This window comes from Bubalus kerabau, chromosome 10 (assembly GCF_029407905.1).
Source record: "Bubalus kerabau isolate K-KA32 ecotype Philippines breed swamp buffalo chromosome 10, PCC_UOA_SB_1v2, whole genome shotgun sequence".
Taxonomy (NCBI): domain Eukaryota; kingdom Metazoa; phylum Chordata; class Mammalia; order Artiodactyla; family Bovidae; genus Bubalus; species Bubalus kerabau.
In genome coordinates, this window is record NC_073633.1 from 41,237,818 (window position 1) to 41,263,013 (window position 25,196).

General features: G+C 48.7%; 2 protein-coding genes across 5 annotated transcripts; one reads left to right on the top strand and one right to left on the bottom strand.

Moving 5' to 3' along the window:
* Window positions 1-41: 41 nt before the first annotated feature.
* RMDN3 (regulator of microtubule dynamics 3) lies at window positions 42-15,095 on the bottom strand. 4 transcript variants are annotated; one of them, XM_055537390.1, is made up of 13 exons: window positions 14,960-15,095; window positions 14,524-14,717; window positions 12,455-12,644; window positions 11,895-12,038; window positions 7,501-7,795; window positions 6,517-6,619; window positions 3,478-3,538; window positions 2,188-2,263; window positions 1,947-2,024; window positions 1,613-1,711; window positions 1,287-1,340; window positions 1,074-1,154; window positions 42-769 (listed from the first exon to the last, which is right to left on the bottom strand). In XM_055537390.1, the coding sequence occupies exons 2-13, from the start codon at window positions 14,708-14,710 to the stop codon at window positions 716-718; spliced, it is 1,422 nt and encodes a 473-aa protein (XP_055393365.1). In that variant the 5' UTR covers window positions 14,711-14,717; window positions 14,960-15,095; the 3' UTR covers window positions 42-715. The 4 variants fall into 4 exon arrangements, with proteins under 4 accessions (XP_055393365.1, XP_055393364.1, XP_055393363.1 ...); XM_055537389.1 differs by having other exon boundaries at window positions 1,074-1,178; XM_055537388.1 differs by having other exon boundaries at window positions 12,455-12,701.
* Window positions 15,096-21,285: 6,190 nt separating this feature from the next.
* GCHFR (GTP cyclohydrolase I feedback regulator) lies at window positions 21,286-25,064 on the top strand. The gene is made up of 3 exons (XM_055537400.1): window positions 21,286-21,463; window positions 23,222-23,316; window positions 24,554-25,064. Exons 1-3 carry the CDS (start codon window positions 21,428-21,430, stop codon window positions 24,675-24,677), a joined length of 255 nt encoding a protein of 84 aa, XP_055393375.1. The 5' UTR covers window positions 21,286-21,427; the 3' UTR covers window positions 24,678-25,064.
* Window positions 25,065-25,196: the final 132 nt, after the last annotated feature.

Here is a 25,196-nt window from a genome sequence, read left to right on the forward strand (position 1 = left end):
GATGAAAACAAACATAGAAAGGGGATTATAATCACTTCTAGTTAAGTTTAAATTTTGGATTTATTGCAAGTTTGTACCAAAATATATTCCAGGCAACTCTTCAGATCATCATTTTCAGTCATAAGCCTTATGCACTGCTGTTCCAAAAGCTGTCAGGACACTGGAAGTCAGGTGGTCCAGCCCTCAGCCCAGGAGTACAGTTACGATCCACATGATAGATTGAGCAGAGGCAGTACCCATGGACTCCCCGACCTTCTGCCCTGGTAGGTTGGGGTGTGTGATCTTAGGACTATATACTTTGGTTCTGAATATTAATCAGTGAAAAAGATTAGAGAGTACACATTCTGTGTTTTGTTCCTATAGCTCTTTGGAGTTCATCCACCTCAGCAGCAGTTGAAAAGGAGCCTCCAGTGTTTTATCCACACTCTACCCTAGGGCAGGTGTATACTCGTCTTGATTTTTTTGAGAACTCACTTTATGGAAAAAGTAATAGAAACCCAGGTCTCAAGTACTTCCCCAATTTCAGATTAGGTAAGGGATTAGAATAAATTAACCAGTGGGAAGAAATTGGGGAATTGTAGCAAGCAGCAGTCAGACCTAGGAGTCAAGACACTCCCTTAAGCAGTCTTGCTCAGTTTCCTGATCTAAGCAGGACCTAAGGGGGAAAGACTTAATTTTTTTCCTTCCTTGAGTCATGAAGCCCACTGAAATGTGATTATTCTCCTAAAATTACTTCCAATTCTTCCAGGTCCTTCTGGAAAGCTGAATCCTAGGAAGACAAGAGAATAAGACTAGGACTTTAAATCCAAGCCAACATTTCCTAAACCATTGGTACCTGAGAATGGGCCCTTTGCTTCCTTGCTATTACCAGTCTTTTTCCCACTTTCCCAGGACAACCTGGAACCTACGAACTCTGTCTCCTCCCCAGGTGAGATGTATACGAAAAAGCCCACATGCAAAGTGCAGACTCTCTTTTGGAGGGAAATAAGAACCACGGGAAGATATTCTTTCCTGAAAAGTCACACAATGACTCAGTGAAAGAACCCTGTATTAGAAAAGCTCTTAAGTATTACCTCTTTAGTGACATTTGGCAGCTCCAGGGCCAACTTCATCCACTGTTTAGCTTCAGGGTTTTTCCCTAGTTCTTTGTAGCACTGAGAAGAGACAACAGTGAAAACCTGGGAGAAATACCACCAGGAGACTAGAAGGGAATGAGTGTATGTTTTCAAGAAAAAGTATCAACATACATATATTTCATCTATGTTGAAATGGGCAGATGAGTTTACCTTACAAATATATATCCTTCCTGCTTTGGAAAATCCTGGCTGTAGTTCTTCAGCCTAGAGAAGGGAGAATGCATTTCAGTAAGAGGTTCCGAAATCCAAGTCAGGCTAAAGTTTATTAGAGTTCAGTATCCAACCTGGAGATTGATTCAGTGAGTCTATATTTTTTTTAATAAGCCCTTCCAGTGGTTTCTCATTTTCCACAGAACAGGCACACATAAAACTGCCCTCTACCAGAAACCCCTCCCAATACACTAATGTCCTTAGGGAAAACAAGGTCACCCCATCCTTTCTGGCTGCTGTCCACCCTTCCCTTCCCTCCCTGATACCTTTAGGAAGCTTGAGAGGGCATCCTGCACAGTAGCACCAAGGGGGCTTTCACTCAAGGCTGTCGCGGTTTTTTTTTCTAGCCAGCTCAGGTGAGAGACCTGCCATCAAAAGATCAAGGTGTAACTAAAAACTTATGTATCTTTAAGAACAATAAATGTTCTGTACTGAAAGGAAAAGGGGCCAAATAGGACTGCATCCAGTCACCACTCCCATGACTGTTTGGAGGGAATGACACATAAGCAGACCATGTTGAGGACCCTGATCTTCCCTGCAAGGTGATCAGTGTCTCAGGGTAGTTTGGGCCCTTGTGTCAAGCCCTGAAATCTAGCTCACCTGGTAGCACCACCTGCCGAGGAGAAAGTGAGCCATGGGGTTTTCTGGCTTGAGAGCAATGGCTTTGTCCACATGCTCCTAGAGCAGAAATACAAACAAGTTAACATCAGAGAGCAGAGTTACTAAGGGAAGAAAGGCAAGTCACAGAGCTGTAGGGTAGGAACACCTCTGCAAAGAGCTAGGTTGGAGCAGGTAATCTGCGCTAGACCAGCACCAGGGAAGGAAGAGAAGCCTTTCTCACCTTGAAGCTAAAGCCACTCTGGATGCGCCTCTGGATGCCCTCATGCTCAGCCAGCTGACCACAAAGCACTGCATACCTAGGGGGGAAAGCAGCAGGCTCAGGCACAGGACTGAGGACCATCCCTGCCAGGAAGGGGCTTCCCACCCATGGCTGACGGCACTGCCCAATACTTCATCTGTACATAATTCCTCTTTTCACAGACCAGTGGTCCCAATTCATATTCTTTAGCAGATACAGTGGTAGGTTCACAGTTTCCCAAAGTACACTGGGTACAAAAAGTGGGTTCTTTTATACTTAAAATTTAGACAAGGTCTCAATCCCAATGTCCCCTCATGATCAGTATAGCCATAGCTGTCATGAAAACTTAAGCAGGTCTCTAAAAATCAGCATCAATGTGTAAGAAACGTGAATACACTATGTCTGCTTAGCTGGTACGTCACTGGGAAGCTGTTTGGGAAGGGGATACTCTAGAATTACCAACAGAAGCAGAGGAAGAAAAGGCCTCCGATTTCAGCCCTCTCCTCCACACCCTCCCAGGGGAACAAAGCCATCCAGCTTCCCATTTTCTGTCTTCAAAAACAAAGGTCTAAGAAACTGACCTGGCATCTAAAAAGAGGCACTGCAAAGTTTCAGCAACAGATGGGGAAACAAGGCCTCTGCAGCTCAAAATCTGAGGGCAGAGTTACAGAAAGCAGCAGGGGTGGAAAAGGAACACTTTGACTAAAACTGAGGTGCTAGAACCAGGCCTCCAGGCCACAGGTTGGCCCTGACCCACACAAGGTGGCAGGACTTTGCCCACATGAGATCACAAACAGGGCTGATGCTTTTGTGGACTAATACTGACTGCCGAACTTCCTGGGGTGAGCTCACATCTATGTTTCCTCATGCCAGCAAGGCGAAGAAGCCAAAGTCCACCACCAGCCAGGGATCACAGCTAGGGGAATGAAGAGCTTGTATGGGAGAGGGGAACTGCCAATGTCCCAACCTCCCTGAGGAGCCAGGAGCCTCAAGGTTGAAGCCAGGGATGACATAACAAAGCTACTCATTTATCCAAGTTTCAACAGGAAGCTGTACTACTCTTCCCTTGTCTCACTCCCAAGGCACTTCCCGAAGGAAACTCCCCTGGGTCCTTGGCTTGGGGAAGGACTGGAACATACGAAAATAAAGGCCAGAGCTTCCTCTCCTGGTGCCTCTGGCAAATGCCTGTTTGGCCAGGGCAGAGAAAAGAAAGGGCTCTGCTCCACTCTAACCCATGCTGGCTCTTTCTGGGGCCCTGCAGGGTGTTATTACCACTGATGACACTCTGCATTCTCATTCCCCTTCTCCAGAGCGACCTCAGCTTCTTCTTTTCCTGTAAGACAGAGGTGATCCAGAGTTGACTCGGGCTCCCGTGACCCCTCCACGGGAAAGGCTGTGGGAGGATGGTCTGCTCTGGCTCTCACAGTTCCCACCCAAGCAGGACTTATAAATAGTTATGCACTTGAGCAGAGTGAAGAGCTGCAAATAGCTTTTCAAGGATAACTTCCACTTTGCCTTGCTTTCCCTATCTCTGTCATCAGCTGTCCCAGCTATACAACACCCACCCGACGTGCTCAGAGCACTGCAAATATAAAAGGACTCGAAAGCAATCACAGTTGCCCTAGTAGATCATTACCTGGAGAGTTTTTGATTTGGGGTCTGTGGATAGGCCTTAGGGTGTCCATGAAATCCCACTGAAATATTAGGCATAAGTCCATTTTCTTGAGAGGGTCCACAGCTTTGGATTCTCAAGATTGGAGATTGATTGGATTCTCAAGAGGACCATGATCTAGGAACAGTAACCATGGCTCTGGGCCAGAACTCCTCACTAGAGCCAAATGACCTGGCATCTGACCAAGGATGACTTTCATGTAGTCCTTACCCAAGTTTTCCAGGCACCAAAACTAACAAATCAAGGCCTAAACACATGCAGGCTCTTGACAAGGGTCCCCTAGAACGTCAAGGAGCTGGAGCCCTCCAGATGAGAACCGTTACACCTACACACTGGAGAAAACAGAACACTGCGAAATGGGACATCTGATTAGAATCAAGAGGGCTTCCGTAAAAGAGAATGAAATAATGCCATTTTTAGCAACATGGACAGATCTAGAGATCATACTAAGTGAAATAAATAAGACAGAGAAAGACAAATATACAACACTTACGTGTGAAACATTTTTTAAAAATGATACAAATGACCTTACTTACAAAACAGACTGAGAAAACAAACGTTACCCAAGGGGAGGGATAAATTTGGAATTCGAGATTAACAGATATGAACTACTATATATTAAATAGATAAACAAGGACCTACTGTGTAGCAGAGAACTATACTGAATATCTTGTAATAACCTATAATGGAAAAGAATCTGCAAAGTATATCTATGTATAACTGAATAACTTTGCTGTACCTCTGAAACATTGTTAAGTCAACTGTATAATAAAAATTTGAAATAATAGAAATTTTCAATGGTGAGGGCTTGAAAGGGAACACAGGGAATGGAACAAAAGTAACGTGTTGAGGTGATAGGCTGGCTAATCTGAAATGTTTCCTCATGTATAAGAGATAGTAATCATGGTATAATTTTGTATATGCAACAAATACATTTAAAGAGAACAGGTGAGAACCCTACAATTCCCCTATCCAAGCAGAAGAACCATGTGGCTCTACCACTGAGGGACACTGTCTTTTAGGGGACTTCACTCTGCCCGCTTCAGAGCACTCACTCACTAGGGAAATAAGGGTGAAGAACGAGGCAACCAGTTCCTGCAGCCTCCTGATGGTCCAGCTTCTAGAGGCAACACAAAATGAACTTTAGATCCATCAACAATGGTCCTAAAAGGCTAGAATCACAGACCAGAGCCTTCAAAGTCTCTCCATAGTCCCCTGACCTCCAGAAGGAACAGATCTGTCCGGGGGTGCTACAAGGAGCCAGACCGGTGTGGGCATAGCTGCTTCTCCAACCACTGCTCCATCTCCACCTTCAGGGTTCACGTTGGCTATTAGTACTAAGAGATGATCAAAAGGAAAAGGAAAGGCGGTTGTTGCCACCAAGAGTCCAGACACCAGCCCCAAATGCTGGTCAGAATCCTCACCTGAAACACAGGAAAGGTAGCAGAAACTTTTGAAAAGAAACAGACAATAATTAAGCACCTTCAGTTACAACTTCCAGGGATTTTTCTGAAGATCAAACATTCAGCTCAACTGACCTTTCTGTATTGGCAGAATTCTACAACAGTTTATAGAATGATGACCTTGAGGTACTGTCAGACTCTACATTATCAAAAATTCAATGTCTGCGAGGCTGTACTACGAGATGTGGAAGTCCACTGACGGTGCCTGACTCCGAGGCTGTGTAGCTAGGCAGGACACATCTTCCCCGTAAAACCAGTCTCTAAAATCTCAGGGGTCTTAACAACTTCACGACAGTAGAGGACAGGCCATGAACCTGGCACGAGTCAGATGCACCCTACATGCCTGGGGACAGATGCTGACAACAGAGCTGGCTAGTAGACCCCACGGGCTTACAGGCTAGTGGTATTCTCCCAAACTACTCCTTCCTGGCACTCACCAAACATACTCCACTCATTATATTCTTAAACACCTGCCCCACAGGCTCCATAACTGAAACTAGATTCTTAAACAGCAGCAAAAAAAAAAACCCTCCTCAGGTTAAGAAAGGTTTTGCCCTTTGTAGTTAAAGAATTAGGACAAAGAATAGTGCTAATGAAACAACTACAATTGACCCTGAACAATGCAGGGGTTACTGGCCCTCTGCCCAGTCAGAAATCCACGTGTAACATAGCCCTCTGGCTCACCAGTAGAGAATCTGCCTGCCAGTGCAGGAGACGAGGGTTCAATCCCTGGGTCAGAAAGATCCCCTGGAGAAGAAAATGGCAACTCCAGTGTTCTTGCCTGGGAAATCCCACGGACAGGAGCCTGGCAGGCTACAGTCCATGGAGTTGCAGAGTCGGACACAACTTAGCAACTAAGCAACAACAAATCCTCAGGCCCGAGCAACCATGGACTGTGTGTGTGCTTGCACTGCTCAAATCACTGACGTTCAAGGCCAGCTGTGCTATAGTCACGTACGCCTGTGTGTCTCAAGCCCCATACCGTGCAGAAAAGCAGAGACTGCTCTGTGTCTCCAGGAGGAAATGGGTCTCCGGGAGCCAGTCTGTCCCTGCTGAGTACCTGAGCCCCAGCTGCCCTGATAGCCTGCGTCTTGGTGGGTCCCCTGGGCCCCAAGCCACTGGGCTGGCTCCACCCTCAGAATCAGTCAGTTGCACCAGGAGGCTGTCAGCACTTACCACTTAAGGCATAGGACCTCTTCTCACTCGCCTCCTCGGCAAGCTCACACATGTCACTGTAGGCCCGGGCCAGGCGCCAGAGAAAGTCCTGCCGGCTTCCATGCTGCAACCCAAAGAGAGGGATGAGGGCCCCTTCTCTCAGCTGCAGAGAACTGGAGCCCTGACCTTCTCTCTGTGTCATAAACACTGATATCAGGCCATCTACATGGCCTCTCACCTGCGGTTAGCTGGTGACATCATCTCTAGTCAGTAGACTGCACAACCCACAGAGTGGGTGCATCCTGGCCTCCCAATGCTGTGAGGAGGGAAGGCCAACTCCAACATGTAATGAGTCACAGCAAGAGCATGTGGAAAGGCCCAGGAAAAGGGAAATGCTAACTGAGGGCATTTATAGCTCAGTTCACTTCAGTTGCGTCCAACTCTGCGACACCATGGACTGCAGCACGCCAGGCTTCCCTGTCCATCACCAACTCCCGGAGCCTACTCAAACTCATGTCCATCAAGTCAGTGATGCCACCGAACCAAACCATCTCATCCTGTCGTCCCCTTCTCCTGCCTTCAGTCTTTCCGCATAAATTCTGGCAGTGAACTTGAGAAGGGAACTGTGATTGAGTGACCCAGACACTTGTCACCGGTGATGAAAACTTCAAATGGGGCAAGCAGCTGTGGGTCTGCCTCAGGGAAATAAAAGGGGAAAGTTTCAGTTCTTTCCACATTTCTCCCTATGCTGAGAGGAGCTCTTGCAGTTGCCCTACCAGAGCCAACTACCCAGGGGGTGGTGGGGGAGGAAGCGCTGGGGCAGGGAGTACAGGCCCCTAGGGGCAGCACTTGGCCTCCTTGGAAAAGGGTGTACAACCCTGAGGGTAGATGCAGAAACTCACCGTGTCACCCTCATTTCCCTTCCCATGTCACCTGGCAGGGTCACTGACACATTCGTGGGAGTGAGCAGGAGGAAGGAGGGTAGATGGGCCGTTGGAGCCTCACCTCCAGCTTGTTGTTGAGCAGCAGCTGGAAGCCCTCCCGCTTGCCCTGCTCACTGCCCTGGTGCAGCTCGTCTGCCTGCTGCAGGAGCGGCAGCACCTCTTCCTGGCCAGGGGAGCCTCCAGCCTCCAGGGCTTCAGGCTCCGGACCCAAAGCCACCTCCACCTCCACCTCCAGGTCCAAGGAGTCCTTTCTGCCCATCTTCACGGTCTCGCAGCTCACTTCATCTTCACCGTCACCGTCACTCTCCCTTTCAGAGTCCCGCTCATAGTCAGACTCAGCATTGGCTGTTGTGTAACTGTGGCAGGGAAACAAAGTGACAAGGGCAAGGGAGGGGATTACTTAGCCTCAGATCACCAGGGGTCTAGCCTCCTCCACAGAGGGGCCCTCCACGGCGCTGCGGCCATCAGCACTGACCATGAGCCATGCCCCTCACTGAGGGGGGACTCAGTCCTGAGAGAATGCTTCCTAGGGAACCATGGGAAAATGATATGGGAGGGGAAGAGTGACCAACTCGGAGCCCTGTGACAGTCAGAGGCCGATATGAGAAGCCCCTGCTTAGCTACCACCACGTCTGCCAGAAAACAGAGAAAGCCTAGAAAGGTATCAACAAAATGTCAGTAGACCTCTCAGGGCAGAGGAATTAATATCCCCCCTATATTTTAGTATTAGATGGGATTGCTTTAGGGACCATATATTCTTATAAGTAAAGTAATAAAAGTTTAAGATAAAAACCTTCAGATGTAGGTGGAGCTTGATGGCTCACGAGGGGAAGGGTTTGTCAATCATTTTTGCTTTATCAGCCAAATGCACCTGCCAGAACCAACATGGGTGGATGCCAGCCTCTGTGGCTGTGGGTGGCCACAGATATACATATTTTCTTTCTCAATTCAATGTATACCTCTGTCCCAAGTCAGTAACCAAACCTCAACCACAACAGGAGTAGCCCTTGGAAACCTTGGGAACTGGTGGGGGCAGCGGGGGAAGGCTGCAGCTGGAAGCAGGAAAGGCAGAAGATGCAAGCAATCCCTTAGGAAGGTGTCTGTGGGGCTGCCATCCAGGTGTCTCCTGGGGAGCCCAACTCTGATTGCATCCACTGTTTCTCTTGGATCTTTGCCTCCACCAGCAGCTAATGATACTGTTTTCCCCAACTGCCAACTGAGTCAGACAAAAACTGAGCAGAGCAGAAGATAAGGCTTCCAGGGGTCACAACCAGACACCAAAGAGCCCCCAGGCTGAGTGAAGGAAAAGCAGGTTCTGTCTGAGCTAGCAGGTTCCAAGACACAGGGAAGATCCTTGAGTCACTTAAGGATAAGTCTTCCTCCGTCCTGAAATTAAAGAGAGGTAGGATCCCTGTGGCTGGAGCAAATCAGACCTGAAGGAGAGAGACAAACAAAGTCACAACAAGATAGCCTAAGGTCAAGGGGGCTGAGTACTGCAGGCCCAAGTGCTGTCCTCCTCATCTGCAAAGCCAGAGAGGACAAGGGACCAAGTGAGTAACCAGACCTGGGGTCCAGTCCATCCATCCTATTTCTTTATAGAGGAGCTTTCAGATGCATTTAACAAAGGGGCTCCAGAAACATCTATTACAAGAAATTGTAAAATATTTAAAACCTTCTTAACCTTGCTTTTTAAAGAGGTTATATAAGCATCTCTCTCCTCGAGCAATTTGCAGTAAAAAAAAAAGGGACAAGGAAAAGTGCTATCAGATTTTACAACCAACCTGGGTGGTGGTGAGCAAGACCACACAGGGGCAGCCTAGAGAAACTCTCTTAGGCTCCTAGGCTTAGACAATAACCTGCCCCATCCAGAAAGTCAAATCAGTGGCTACCAGTGCCCCTACTCAGCCCAACCAGGCCCAGAGGCAAAATGAGTAAATGAATTTTTGGCGGGTGCAAGCTTGAGTCTTATCACTTCATGTTGCAAAAAGAAGAGGAGACCCCACTCATTCCCTGCTCAGCTGAAGGCTGCCTCAGCACATGGGGAGAGACCCCTGCTCTCATCCTGCCTGAGCGCAGTCTCCAGGGAAGGAAGCAGGGAGGAAGGTCCTTCAGTGCTGTGATCCCTCTGGGCCCTAAAGGCCGGGGAGCTCACATGGGCAAGGAAAAGGAGAGATCGGGGGACCTTGCTGCCACCCAGTGAGAGCTGGTATTGCAGCTCTCATACCACATACCCAGCTGCTGGTGAAATCCACCAGAGAAAAAGTAGTGACCCTTTTGTTCAACATGCCCAGCAGCTTTTGAGATGAGTACAGACCTCTGAAAAGGTCCTTTGGTCCTGTGCACTCAAGCTAGACACACTGTTCCCACTGTGGAGCAAGGACTCCAGGCTCCCTTGAGGTAAGGAGGCCAACTCTGCTCCTTAAGGAGAGCCCCTGGGTCAGGGATCCAGGACTCTTACACACACAGCCCTCCCAGCAATTACATTTTTTTCCTCCAACTGCTAAGCCCCATAAGAGGTGCTGAGCTGAGACAAAGACAAGCAGGCCTGGGCCCTGACCCCACAGTGGCGGGGAAGATAAGACCAAGAGGAATGAGGTGATAAGCGAACGCCCAAGGAGGAGTGGCAATGAGGCTGCCGGCAGTGGCTCCTGGCTGGAATGCCTGGGCAGGTTTGCCAGGGCAGCTGGTATTAGGGCGAGTTGGGTTTTGCAAGGAGGGAAGTAAAGCTGCATTTGCAACAAGGCTCTGGGAACAAGCTCACTAACCCACCCAGTGATTCGGACTCTGGCATATTCAGCTGATCCCCTGGGAGCTGTTTTATTGGGAAGAAAGCGAGAACACAGCTTTCAGTGGCGCAGAGCTGCCCATCAAATAGTCTTATTCTTTCATCCCTTAAAGAAGCTCTCCTTCCCCAGGGCCCACAGGTTTAAAGCCATTCCCAAGGCTTGGTCTCCTTGACCATGACCAAATGAATGATTCACCAAGGCCATTGCTCCAGAGAGCAGTCGGCTAAACCAAAGTCTTGCACCAAGCACGACCATCGGCTTCCACATGCCACAGGATTGGTCACAAGGCTGAGCCTGCTGGAGCTGTTATTAAGGAAGCCACCCTTTCTCTCCAGCTGCTACAGGCAACTGGCAGCCCTGTCCTGCCCTGTATGGCTTTGGGAGCCCCAGTGAGCACCCTAAGCTACGAAGCACCCATAAACTTCCCTGGTTAATCACTCTGGCTCGTGCTGCCCCCAGAAGCTTGTACAATTTCTTAAAATCATCATGAAAGGGTTTGAGTTCTATTATCCTAGTCTTGGGCAGAGCTGTGACCTGTCCTTATGTTCCACACTCATAAAGTTCAAATGTCAAGTAACTGGCTTCCTTGGGTTGCTTAGAAATGCTCCTTAAAAAAAAAAAAAAAGAAATGCTCCTTAAGAGATGCTCCTCTCTCTCCTTTGTGAGACTAAGGAAATACCTCTGAAGTGCTTTCCACCGTGTCTGTCACAAAGGAGAAATAAACTGGTTGATATTATGAAGTGTTTCAGCTGAAGAGGGACATGCTGCAAAGATCATCATGAATGACTGGTTTAGCTTCTGGTTTCCATGTGTATGTTTGGAGCTACACCAGTCGTTCTGCCCTGACAGGACAGGCCTGACTGCTCACTTCATCAGCCTCTTCCTTGAAGAAGGAAAAAGGTCAGCAAAGGCCACAAAGAGAGACCAGCCTCTAGACCCCACATGGGCCACCTGGATGACTGGGCCTGGAAGCAGACACGGGCAGATGCTGCTATCAACAGCATGCAACAGAGATGTTCATTCAGGCTCCACCCGTGGGACGAAGTTCCAAAATGGCACCAGTGGTTTAAAACCAAAAAGCCCTCAGCCTGACCAACCTGGGTGTTCCACCAGACTCCTGCCTGCAGCCCTGTCTCACAGTAAGGCCTATGGCCAGACCTGCTGGCCCACCAGCTACTCAGGTGAGTCACCGCCCACCTGTGAAGAGGGCGAGGGCGCACAAGCAGATCTCCTGGTGGGAAGAGAACTTCCCGAGGGAGGGAGCGTGCTTAGCGCTTAGACAGCTCTGTAGACCCGGCCCAGTCACTCAGTGAAGGAAATACGGCCGTTAAGACAAAGCTTACAAAGTCCTCCTGATAACAGGAAACCACCCAACTGACGTTACAATAAAACAAAAATAAAGGATCTAATAACTAGGTAAAAAGCAAACCTACTCTGAGAAAAGTAACAGATGCAAACACTAACTGCTGTTAAACATTCCCATCTGTCCGGATGACATGTGGTGGATGGCTTTTCTTATTTCACCTGTTTTGTATTTCATTTGTTTATATCCTTACCTTGTTCTAAAAACTATTTACAGCAGCTTGGTGTGAACTTTTCATTCCGAACATTACTTCTACACAATGTAACCTGGCTGAAGCCACAGCTGTCTCCAGGAGACATGACTCACCCGCCTTCACTCTCGGCATCCGTGAACGTGGCTCCCGAGGCGGCCGTGAAGTAGACAGAGCTGGAGCCGGTCGAGTCACTCCTCTCCCGGGCAAATGGGAACCTTCGCCGCCGAGCCACTTTCTGGTTCTCTTCCATATGTGATCTGAAAAGTAAGCTCCTTTCCAGAGGGTGCCATTAGGCCCTTCCAGCCTGCCTTTCCCCTCACCCTGAGGGAGCCTCTTACTACTGCTGCTCATTAAAGGGCCCAAAGCAGAGAAACTCTGGGGTCTCTGCCCTCAGGAGAGCAAGAAGGGCAGCTGGCGGGACCCAGCCTACAGAGCAGACCAGGTTAAACAGGACAAAGTATTTCAGCTGCTGCAACAGACCCTGAGGGCCCAAAGGCAGCAAGAACTCAGGCAAGGCAAGGAATCAAGCACATGGCTTCCCTGCCAGAGAGGTGAGAAGCCAGAAAACTGGCTGTGTCCTTACAGACAGACAACAAAGGCTGAGAAAGCTGTCGGGACGGGGGAAAAGCTAGGGTGCAGGGGCCAAGGCAGGAAGGAAGGCTGCAATACTCACCGGACCTCCCCCACAATCTGCCCAGCAAGCCCCTGCAGGCTGCTCCTCAGCTCTTCTACCTCCCGCCGCAGCGCCACCAGGCTGGTCAGCACGAACTCCAGGCGGTCCAGTACCACCTCCTGTCCTCGTGGGAGGCTTGAGAGCACTGCAGCATCACCAGCCTCACCCGGGACTGCCCGCAACGGCCTGACTGGAGGACGGAGGACAGGAGACAGCGATGCCCGTGGGCTAGAGGGACGAGAAGATCCTGCACCCAGAACTCAAGAACTCTTACTTCTCACTGGAGTTCAATTTACAAAGATCTTTGAGGGTCAGATATTCACAAGTCCCAGGTAACAAACCCGGAAAAAAAAAAAAAAATCAAGGTCCCAATCTTTAAACGAGAGCTCTCCAGGGAATTCTCTAGTCGTTTAGTGGCTAAGACTCCGTGCTTTCACTACCAAGGGTCCAGGTTCAATCCCTGGCTAGGGGACTAAGATCTTGCAAGCATGGCCAAAGGAAAAAAAAAACAAAAAAGTCCACAAGAGCCCTTTGTTCCAAAAACCTTGCACCCAGGGCCCTTCATGAGCACTGTACACCTTGGCAGATAATGTAGAATGCTCTCGCAAGAGTGCAATATCTAGAAGGCAGGATAGCTGCCCTGCTGCCCAAATCCCAGGTAGTCAATACTTACCACACAGCAAAACTGAAACTGAGCTCACTCAAATTCTGATCTTGCACTTCACAAAGAATAGCAAGAGCTCTCAAGAGCTTCATTTAGTATTATCAGAGAGTGGCAAGGTAAACAGGGGCAGTTACTGAGAGAAAAGGTACACCAGGAAAAACCCACCCAAACCCCATTGGGGAAAAACATCATCGCCAAGCCCTGAATTGAGCTCTAAGTAAATTCTAAAATGCTAGAAAACGGATACCTAAGACAAGTGGACTGGTAAATGTAAAAACAGGAGAGAAACCAGCAAGGCAGGACCCACAGTCCAAGCAAGCATAAAGCTGTTAAAGGAAATCTAGTAACAATAAAGGCTGGATTACTGTACAGACCCAACAATGTTCCAGTATGTAAAGCAAGAAAGATCCCTGGGAATGTGGCTACCACCTCCCAACCTCAGTAGAAGAAAGACTACAGCTGAGAAATTACAAACCAACAAACAAAATACAAGGAAAAGAAAGGAAGGGCAAGCACACTTGCAGCGCTGTTACTACCAGCTTATGAAATGCTGACAAACAATTGCAATCTAAGGTGAAAACTCTTAAGACTCTTCAAAAACTAACTGGCATTTGGTCATCAGAGGAAGCATGTGTTCCCAATGAACATGAGGCGAGATGACTTGAACCCTCTTCTATCACACACACATGAGGGGAGTGGTTTGGACGAGCCCTAGATGCTTTGCTGTAATGGGTTAACATTCAAGTTTTCCAAAACTGAAAGTACGAACCATTTGTGTCTGGCTTCCAGCCATATTCAGCTTCAACTGCAGTAAGTGCGCTCCCGGCCCCACGCTGTGGGACGTCCACAGGACCAGGTGACCAAGCCCAATCCCGCCACTTACTTGCTCTGTGACAGCCTCGGCAAAGTTACACAACTTTTTTCAATCTCAACTTACTCATAAAAAGGATTTAAAAAAAAAACAAAAAAAACCTTGAACTATATAGTCTCCAAGGTGTCTTCGAATGTTACTATTAACCTAATTTAATATATAAGCCTCAAAAGATTTTAATTCCTCCAAGACTATTCACGTTCTACTTTCTTTTGGACCTTTACTTATTAAACACCTCAACTACACTAAGCAAGTAACTTTAATATATACACAGCACTTCTGCGGCCAGAACTAAAAGTGAAAGCTAAGCCTTTTCACTATATACTTTCCTGGGATCACAGGAAAAAGACGACAGAAGAGGAAGACTGCTTTTCTTTTTCGATAAACTTTCCCCAAACTTGAAACTCTCGGGCCCCGCACCCACCCCCCTAGTTTTTCCTCTGTTGTCCTGTCCCGCAGGTTCTGCTACAAGCAGCCCCGACCCCAAGCCCACCCCCTCAACAGTCACTGAGGCCTCAACAGCCCCGCTCCTACCTTGGCGTCCAGGCTCTGAAGTCTGCGTGTAGTCCAGAGAGTTGGACTGACTCTGGCTCTGGCCGCGGCGCTGGGTCCGTTTCCACCGCTGGCTATAAAGGGCACATAGGAATCCAAGGCCCGCGGCGGTGCCCAGCAACAGTCCTAGCCCGGCGCGGGCGCCACCCAAGGTCCCCAGACTAGACATGCTACACCTGCAGCCCGCGTGAGCCACCAGGAGCAAGCGGGCGAAGGAAGGGAGAGAGATTCGTGAGTGTGGTCCACCCATCGCCAAAGCCGAACCCTTTAAGATAATCTCCCTGCCCAGACCCCGAGCATTCGTCACCCTCACCCTAGTCCCGACCTTAAGGTTTCTGCTAGCCCTCAGGCCTGACTACCACGCCGCCTACCCGGCCCTTCGCAGCCTCCCCTCCAACACGCCCCCTAACCCTGATACCGGAGTCAGGTCGATGGGCTTCCAAACTCCTCCCCCAGCCTCACGACACTGCAGATCACAAACCCGCCGCCCTGGCTACAAAACCCTGGCCTTCCCGCCGCGCCCTTTGAAGGCGCCCCAGCCTGTCTGGACCTCAACTCACTCTTACTACCGCTAGCTACTGTGGCGAAGGCCGCGGCTTCTCTGTCAATGACCGTGACGTCATCAAACGGTGCCAACTAGCAGCCTCGCGCGCCTATAAGAAGGCGGGGGTGAGCAGACCTTCGAGACTCCACCTCGTGGCCAGGTTTTTTCTAGGGGGCGGGGCCACAGGCACTACCAGTGGGGCGGAGCCAGCAGAGATCTTGAAAGGCGAATCGAGAATGGGTTAGAAGGCGAGTAAAAGTGGACAGGGCTTCCCAGCTGGCGCCGCTAGTGTTAAAAAACCTGCCTGCCAATGCAGGAGATGTAAGAGACGCGGGTTCGATCCCTGGGTCAGGAAGATCCCCTGGAAGAGGGCATGGCAATCCACTCCAGTATTCTTGCCTGAAGAATCCCATGGACAGAGGAGCCTGGCGGGCTACAGCCCATAGTGTCGCACAAAATCGGACACGACTGAGCGACTTAGCACGCACAAACAGGGGAAAGCTGAGAGACTGCCTGGAGTGGATGCTCAGAGCAGTTACTCCATGGTCTGGCCAGCTGAGGTTCCATTTCCCTCCAATCACACCAGGTTACAGCTGAGGTTCCATTTCCCCTCAGTCACACCAGGTTACTTAGTGTTCCCGGAATGTGCTCCGCATACCCAACGTTTCTACCTTTTCCACTGCTGCTCTTTCTGTCTTGAACCCCTACCTGGAAAACACCACCCCTCTCCACCTTTCCTTAACCCTTGGTCAAAACTCAGATTTTATTTGATTTCAGCTCAATTTGTTTACGTATTTTTACTCAAATCATTTACTAAGCTCAACACAATAGTGGCTTTGGCAATTCAAGTTAAAACAGGCTAAGTTGTTGGTTATCCACAACAGGCCCTGAGTCCCCAGGGCCAGCTTCTGCCAGCTGACATCTGAAAAAGATGCACACCCCATCATTTTAAAAAATCTTAAACCTTAAATTGTCGTTGTAACATTAAACAAGAACGGGCTTATAAAAACTGTTTTTAATATCCAGAATGAAAATTAAATTCATTAAATTCATTCCTCTAATGATAACATTTTAAATGTTTGCATGAGGCTGAAACTTGGGTTGATCTCTGCTTAAATTGGTTGATAGCATTTCAGATTTTGTTTTAATCATTTTTTCTACCACCTGTGACCTGTACTTTTATAAATCTATTTTGATCCTGTGATTTTATGCAACTTGTAGTTTTAGAAACTAAAAACAAGAGAATCATCTGCAGTCCAGTTGTTAGGACTCTGTGCTTCCACTGCTGGGGGCTCAGGTTCTACACCTGGACAGGGAACTAAGATCCCACAAGCCCTGCAGTATAAATCAAAAACTAATTAATTACTTAAAAAGCAAACAACACATAGGGACTTCCCTGGTGGTCCAGTGATTAAGAATCTGCCTTCCAATGCAGGAGACATAGGTTCCATCCCTGGCCAGCGAACGTCTTAAGATCCCACATGCCTTCAGGGCAACTAAGCCTGCACACCAAAACTACAGAGCCCATGCATCTTAGGGAAAGATCCCCAGTGAAGACAAGATGCAGCCAAAAATAATAAATAAATAAATATTTGAAAAAATTAAAGACAAGATTTTTTTATGGATTATGGTTCTAATTTTATTGTCAGCATTTCTTAAAAGTTAAATTTTAGTTTAGTGGGAGTCAAAATATCTAAACCAGTCCTCCCAAATCCTTAACTAGATATTATATTTATTTACTTTTTAATTGTGAGATATTTTACACATATAGCAGTACATTTGGGACTTGCTTAAATGGGCCAGTGGTTAAGAATCCGCCTGCCAATGCAGGAGACATGGGTTCAGTTCCTGGTCCAGGAAGATTCCACATGCCGCAGAGCAGCCAAGCCCTGTGCAACAACTTCTGAGCCTGCACTAGAGAACAGCTCCTGCTCACCACAACTAGCGAAAGCCCTCACAAAGCAATGAAGACCCAATGCAGCCAAAAATAAATAAAAAATTCCAGAGGCTGTGGTGAAGTCCTTTAAATAAAAAACTTCACCCATATCTGCTACTGATTTTTTTTTTCCAGCTACTCATTTTTAAGGATTCAGTTTCATTAGTATTAGTACCTCTTGCGATACACTAAGAGATTAAGTATGTTGTCTTGGTGGTGAGAAAGGAATGCTTTTAATATCTTTTCCATATTTTTCCTCATTTTTCTGAAATAAGCATGTATTTCTTTTGTAATAAGAAAAAACTGAGTATTTTTACTTTGGAGGGAATAAAAACCTGTTTAATTAATTCCTTAGTGGAATTAATATTTTCTTTCTTTACCTTTGAGGCCTGGTTACCTCTATTACAATTGGTTCTATAAATATTTGCTTTCTAGACTCTCTACCCACTGGACTGCTTACTCTTCCAGGATGGAGTTCATGCCTGATCCATTCCCTATGCCTAGCACAGCTCTAATGCAAAGACCATCCATAAAAGCTGCATGGAGGAAGGAAGGAAATAAGGAATGATGAATATCCAGCCCCTGCCACATTGATAACGCTTTTGTTACCAAACCAAATTTGTTTGCCCAAAGCATGGCAAGTCAAATGCTAAGACACAAAGGTTTGCAGCAGAAAAAGAATTCATTACCAAGGCAGCCAAGCCAGGAGACAGGAGAACAAATCTCAGATCCACCTCTCTGGAGACTTGAGATATAAAGAAACAGGGTGGGGGACTTCCCTGGTGGTACAGTGTTAAGACTCCACCTTCCAATGCTGGGGACATGGATTTAATCCTTGGTGGGTGAACTAAGATTCCACATGCCGGGGAGCAACTAAGCCCCTCTAATCACAACTGGAGAATCCCACCTGCCACAACAAGAGCTAGCACAGCCAAAGTTAAAAAAAAAAAAAAAAGAAAAGAAACAGGGTGATCTTAGGCATGGGGGAAGGTGATTAGAGATAGGAAAAGGTAAGGTAAATGGTGTTCTGTGTGGCCATATCTGGGTTATACGCTTCTTCATGGGATGTTTAAAAATGCAGGCGCTTAGCATGATCTGATGGTGGAGTTTTGACCCTCTTATGTCAAAAGGCTGTTCATTGGACATGTGTGTGGACCCAGTTTTAGGCTCAGTGGTCCCAGCCAGTCTTAGCCAGCTTGAACAGAACATGAACTGATTCCAAGTTCCTAAGAAAAAACTTGAGCTCCCGTTGCTATAGCGACCCACACTTCAAAGGTGTTATCTGTAGGGGTGGTTAAGGAGTCTTGTGATATATTACCCAGGCTATGTGATGTTTGAAGTGTATGAAATTAGAGAGAGAAAACAACAACAACAACAACAACAACAAATTAAAGCTAGCTTTAAAAACAAAAGCTAGCTTAATCAGTGAAGGGAGTTTACAAGCAGAGGGGGTTTTTAACAAGTTGTTTCTTATCTATTCTGTAAAACAAGGTAATAATTTGCTAGTCATAAGCCTCTGTTAACCCTGTGGACACAGTTTGATTTTCATAATGAAAAGCTGAGTAGTAGAAGAACAATTTCTCCTCCTTTTATAGGGGAGGAAGATCTGCCAGATAAACTGATTGTGGCAAGAGGTGAAGCCAGATGGGAAAACCAAGTAGGGGAATTCATTTCCTCCTGGATATTAAAGATGTTATCTGGTGTGCATGCCTCTGCCAGGGCAATCAGCATTGGGGTAGGTGATTCTGGATGGAGCACTCTATCTTATGCTGCATCTGCAGACCAGTTTTGCAAATTTAATAAATCCCTGGCAGTCTGAGATATTCTGCCCTCCTGTTTCCTCCCCACCCCTCCACAGTCCAGCCTGAGAGAGTAGAGCACACCCCAAATCCCTGTCCTGGTCTCTGCCCAGAACATGAGAGCCTTATGTACCTGGCTCTTTCAAGAGAGGTGACATATGCTTTGGGATGGTGGCCTTACCTCTAAGACACTTGACATTTAAAAAGGATTGTTCTTACAAAATATTTAATGGCTACAAAATAATACTTATAATATATGTATAAAAACTGAGTACATTTACAATCCTTTGCACCCACATCCTAGTGTAAGAAGGAGAACATCATTTTTATCTTTTAAGAACCCTGCATTTCTGTCTCTCCTCCATCCCTTTCTCTTCTCTCAGAGGTAACCACTACCCTGAATATTATATTTATCATTTCCTTCAAATTGTTTAGTTTTGCATGTTTGTGAGCTTTAGGTAAATAGACTTATTCTGTATTTTCCCCAGTATTTGCTTTTTTATTCATTTTTATTGTAGTTTCCATTGTATGAATCAAGCAAAACCTTTTTCTATTTCAGATGGCAATAAAGATTGTTTCCAGTTTTTTGCTAATTACAGTGCTGTTATGAATATTCTTTTTTAATACTCTTGATGTAGTCAGTGAGTTTTCCTAGGTTTATCGATGAGAGGTCTGGTGGGTCACAGTAATGAACATCTTAAGCTTTACTGGATGATGCCAAATTGTTTTCCAAGGTGATTGTATCTATCATAACAATTTGTAATTCCAACAGTAACGTTTCACGTTTCAACTGTTAGACATCCTCACCAATACATGATGCTTACACATTTTGATTTTTTTTCAAATCTGTAAAGCATTATCTTGTTGTGGTTTAATATGCATTTCTGAATTTCTAATGATATTGAACATCATGTTTTATGTTTATTGCCTATTTCCACTCTCTTTTTTGAAAAGTGCCTAATTGAGTCATTTGCCCATTTTTCTTCTTTTTCTTCCTAATTTGTAAGATTTCTTTATATATCCTGGGCATTAATTTTTAGTTTAACAAATCCTTTGTTAAGCATAAATATGTCTTATCTTTCTAGCTAGACTTCTAGTCCTGGAGGTAGAGAATAGGGAAAGAGGGTACAGAAAAACAGATCAGACCAGGAAGGATCCTTTAGGGTTGTTGTTTAGTTGCTAAATCATGTCTCACTCTTCTGTGACCCCACGGGCTTATCCCGCCAGGCTCCTCTCTCCATGGGATTTCCCAGGCAAGAACACTGGAGTGGGTTGCCATTTCCTTCTCCAATGCTTGAAAGTGAAAAGTGAAAGTGAAGTCGCTCAGTCGTGTCCGACTCTTAGCAACCCCATGGACTGCAGCCTACCAGGCTCCTCCGTCCATGGGATTTTCCAAGCAAGAGTACTGGAGTGGGGTGCCATTGCCTTCTCCCTTTAGGGTTACAACTTGCTATTTATCCCTTGTACTTCTCTCCTCATCGGTCAAAGTGCTGGAGGCACAGAGAGAGCCCTGTAAGTGCCCTTCAGTGAAGTGAAGATTTTTCAAGAGCCTGGGAGGGAAGGTTACAGGCTGCCTTTGTTTTGCTTTTCTTTTTTAAAAAACCAATCACAACAAGGCAGATGTCAGAACAAGGCAGATGAAGAATGTTGTCAGATTTTGATACATCCAGATGAGGGCGTGAACGCGTGGAGGTGAACTCGCTGCTCTCTTTGGTGGCTGGTTCGGGGAAGTTTCTTTTGTCCCAGGTGTTGCCTTGTAGTCTCCTGCACGTGTGCCGTGTCTCGCTCGCTTCATGGAAAGCTCTCTGAACGGCCCGATTCCATTGGTTTCAGTCTCTCTAGGCCTGGCACTCAGCGAAGTGCTCAGTTCTCTTACATACTTACCTACAAGGCCACAGAAATGCAAGGTTCCGCCGCTGTACTAGGAACTACAGTGGGGAGGCAGGAATGCGCAGTGCACCGGAGGGGTCTCCTGCCTGTCTTCCGTGCGTTTAAGGAATCTCCGGAGACCGTGTCTTGGGTCGGGAAGTAGGGATCCGATAAACATTTTAGAGGAGTCTTTGGGTGAGGTGGGCAGGAGCTTGGGAGACCTCAGTGGGGTCGCCCTTTGCTCCCTGTTGGGCTTCACAGGGGCTGGGACGGGGACCAGCAGGACTTTGGAACCTGTTACTGGAGGTGTTGCAGTAACGGGGTGCAAGGGCAACACGCGCGCTGGGCGCCACGGCCCAACGCAGCCAGCAGAGCTCGGGGGCCGCTCCCAGCTCCGGCACGCCGGTGCGGGAGCGATCCTCCCACTACCCAACAGAGGTCCCTCCGCTCCGCCGGACGACCCTCGGAAGCGGCGGGTGATAACACAGGGTCCCAGTGAGCTGCCCCAGGGCTGGGGGCGGGTCTCGAATCACCGAGCTCCGGGCGCGTCAAGGGCGCCCGCTTCTGATTGGCCGGTCGAGGGGCTTACGGACCAGGAGCTCAGGGATTGGCGCAACCGGAGGCCAGAGTCGGAGTAACTGAACTCTAGGCTGCTGGTCTCAGTCCCGGAGCCTGAAGGGCTGGCGTCGGCGCCCTACCCAAAGTCCAGGGAAGGAGCCTGGCCGGGACGCGCGCACCATGCCCTACCTGCTCATCAGCACCCAGATACGCCTGGTGAGTACCCGCTGCCCGTCCCTGGGAGTTGGCTTTGGGCCCTGGGCGGGGGGACGCTGCCGGCCGCACCTTGGCGCCTCCTTCCCGGGCCACGCCTGCGGCTGCCGAGACGCGGAAGCCGCCTGGGACACGCCCCCCGCGGGCGGCGGAGAGGAAGGTTGGAACTCGGACCCTGCCTGGATACAGGGACTAGGGAGCTCCGGCGGCCGGGCCCTTCCGGCGGCCGAGCCCCTCCAGCGCCGGGAAGGGGGGCTATGTGCGTGCGTCCCCGCCACTCAGGAGTTCCGGGCGCCTGCGGCTCGAGTCCTACCTGCCTGCGGGAGGTCGAAGCCTCTGAGAGGGGCTCAGAAAGTCCTGCTCTCTCAAGTGCAGCAACCACTGCCCTACACAGAGCCACTCCGCCGGGCAATGAGGGGTGGGAGGAGTGGACTAACCTAAGGAAAAGAGGTTTGAAAAAAGGATGTGCTACGACACTGAGACCCCTGTGCCAAGTGGCCCGCCTACAGCTACGACCTGCGCCCTTAGGCACTTCCAGGAAGAGATCTTCTGAGACCTTACAAAAGAAAGAGAAGCAAGAACCCGGAGACGACCAGGAAGGTTAGAGGTGTGAGAACATCCATTCAACAGTCAAGCCACGCCCCTTTCCCTGGGCAGTTTCCTCTGCAAAAACAAGGTGCTGACTGCTCAGAATATGACTGGGTCCCCAACCTGGGCAGCAGGATGCTCGTCTGCCTCTCCAGTGCTCCGGTGCTCCGGTGATTCATCAGGAGGTACACGGTTCCCTAGAGATGCAGGAAATAGCAGACGCGCTCTCCACTGGATGGGAGAAGTCTTGACAGTGGTTTAAGAGCCAGTCAGCTGTGCAGATGGTAAAATGTGGACTCTGGGTCCCTTCCCAGATCTCCGGAAGCACTCTGTAAGCCTGGAGTTTGGGAATTCAGTGCTCCTGAAGCAACTTTTTAAACTAGCAGTTTCATTGGCATATGATACATATAACCACAGAATTCACCAATTTAAAGTGTACAGTTCAACAGCAGTGGGTTTGGGTTTGTTTTGGCTTATTCAGAATTGTTCAACCATCACCATAAGCAATTTTAGAACATTTAGAACAACATTTAGAACAATTGTCTTCTCCAAAGACTCCAATTGGGTCTTTGGAGAAGACCCAAACCCTGAACCTTAGCTGTCACTCATTTCCCCTGGGCCCCTCAGCCCTAGGTAACCACTCGCCTACTTTTCATCATCATATATGGTCTTTGGCCTCTTTCACTTACATGATGTTTTCAAGGTTCATCCGTATTGTAGCATGCATCAGTACTCATCCCTCTTTATTGTCAAATAAAATTCCATTGAAAGGCTATATCACATTTCATTTATCCACTCATCAGTTGACAAACATTTCGGTTGTTTCTACTTTTTGGCTACTATGAATAATGCTACTGTGTGTGCAAGTTTTTATGTGGGCATACATTTGCATTTCTCTGTTCTCTGGGTGATTCTGATACACAGATACATGCAGTGGTGCCTGGCATGAAGGTGCCAGTGTTGGGCACTGCCTGGTCCAGCCTAGAGGGGCCAAGGAAGCCCCACATTGCTCAGTCTGATGACTGATGGACTCTACCCCTTCCCAGCTTGTGTTTAGCCCCCAAGATTCCTTCCCTGTCCCTCCAGCCTTTACCTGAAGTGGGCTCAGATAAAGGCTAACTGCACACCTCGACCTGGCAGACAGCCAAGCAGCCTCTGTGGCTTACCTTGCAGGAGGTGGGCCCCACCATGGTGGGCGATGAGCACTCAGATCCAGAACTGATGCAGCATCTGGGGGCCTCAAAAAGAAGTGTCCTGGGAAACAACTTGTAAGTAGTAGCATTCCTAAGACTCTTCTCCCCGCCAGCCCCGAGGCCTGTCTTTGTTCCATTTACACAAGAAAATGCCCCTGCCCAGCCTCAGGACCCCTCTGCCTGCATCCTGGGGATCTGTCCTCTGTAGGGTGGGTCCCATCTTCAGCCTCACCACAGCCCCCCAGGCTTGCTCTGAGAGCTTTTCCATTGGCTCTCCCTTCACAAGGGAGCCCGTGGACATGGTACCAGGACAGAGTCCAGTCCCCTGAGTATAGACTTCTGCAAGTGGACTGCTTCTTGCCTTACCTTTTCATCTCTAAGCTGAATCCCATCAAGGCCAAGATAGGCACAGAGAAAGGCTCTGGCTTGAAGAGCTGAATGAGTAACAAAGCTCAGCCCTAGGAACAGGATGCCTGGGTCCTGCTTCCAGTTCAGCTGCTGCCTGGGGACTTAACCACTTCCCTCGGCATCCTTCACCCCAACTCCAAGTCTAAACAGTGATCATTAATTCCTCATCTGCCCCTCATTCCTTCCTACCCAGTGGACAGGGAGAACCCTGTTCACACAGGCTGGAACTCCTAAGAAAGGTCACCAGAGTGTACCCCAGTTAAAAGAAGGGGAAGAGGAGGTGAGCTGGCCCTAGCCCCTTGGTCAGGGTTGGAGGGCTGAAGCCAACCCCATCCCTTTGCCATGAGGCTTTTGTCTCTGAGATGCCCAGCCTGGGGCTTGAGCTCTTTATGTATCTGATGGCCCTTCAGAATCAATTAATCCTGAAAGAAGGGAAACCAAGCATTCTCCATCCTAGGGGGCGGCAGCCACAGCCAGGAGCTCTTGAAGGCCAACCTTATTGCTCTAGGACTACAGGACAGTCAGACAAGAGGACAGAGGCCTGGGGGATGGCCCTGGGGAAAGGAGGCTGCTCCCTGCAAATTGGCAGTGACCCAGGGCATGTGGGCTATTTTCAGACTAACGGGGGTGTTACTATCTGGATGACATCAGAAAAGCTGCTTTACTCCTCTTGATTTTCTCTTATAAATAGGAATAACAGTACCTCCCTTAGGTTGTTGAGAGGAATAAATGAGATGATGCAAAGAGCTAAGCAGGTGACAGAGAGGGAACATTTGCAGAAGGCAACCTGCAAACAGCAGTCCTGTTAGGAGTACTTGTGACCAGGCCGAGTCTGCAGCAGATACTAGTTTGTAGGCGGGGCTGTGCTGTGTACCCTCTCATGCCACTCTCCTTCTCTTCGCAGCTCTGAGTACTACGTGAATGACCCTCCTCGAATCGTCCTGGACAAGCTGGAGCGCAGGGGCTTCCGTGTGCTGAGCATGACAGGGGTGGGCCAGACGCTGGTGTGGTGCCTGCACAAGGAGTGACCCTCCAGCGCTGAGGAGCGCCAGTCACACTTCTTTGGAGTGGCTGCCATGGGCCCCGACCCCAGGACCCTGCCTTGCTCACCGCCCTGCCCCTTCTTCCCAAATCATCCTTCTCTTTGGCCCAGTACCACTGGGCAGTGAATGGCCTTCTCTGAAACCTGTCTCAGACAGTGTGGAAGGGTAGGGCCCCTGGCCCTGGTGCCCTCAGCTGCCCCTCCAGCTTCAGGCCAGGCGCAGACCCTGGAGGAGGCCCTGTTCTGTCAAAAACAGGGGCTGACGAGCCAGGCTGCCCCTGGCAGGGAGCTGGGTGCCCCTGTGGAGCATGGCTCCAGGACTGGGTGGGTAGCGCCTGCATAGCTAGTCCAAGCCAATAAAGGGCTGTGATGAGAGGTTGCTCCTCTGCTCTGCTGGCCATTGACTCTCACCAAGGGGAGCACCTCCTTGGGGTCTGCCCACTCCCTGGGAGGGAGAGCCAGGCCTGGGCAGAGCCCAGAAACCAGGGCCACGCTTGGGTAGGCC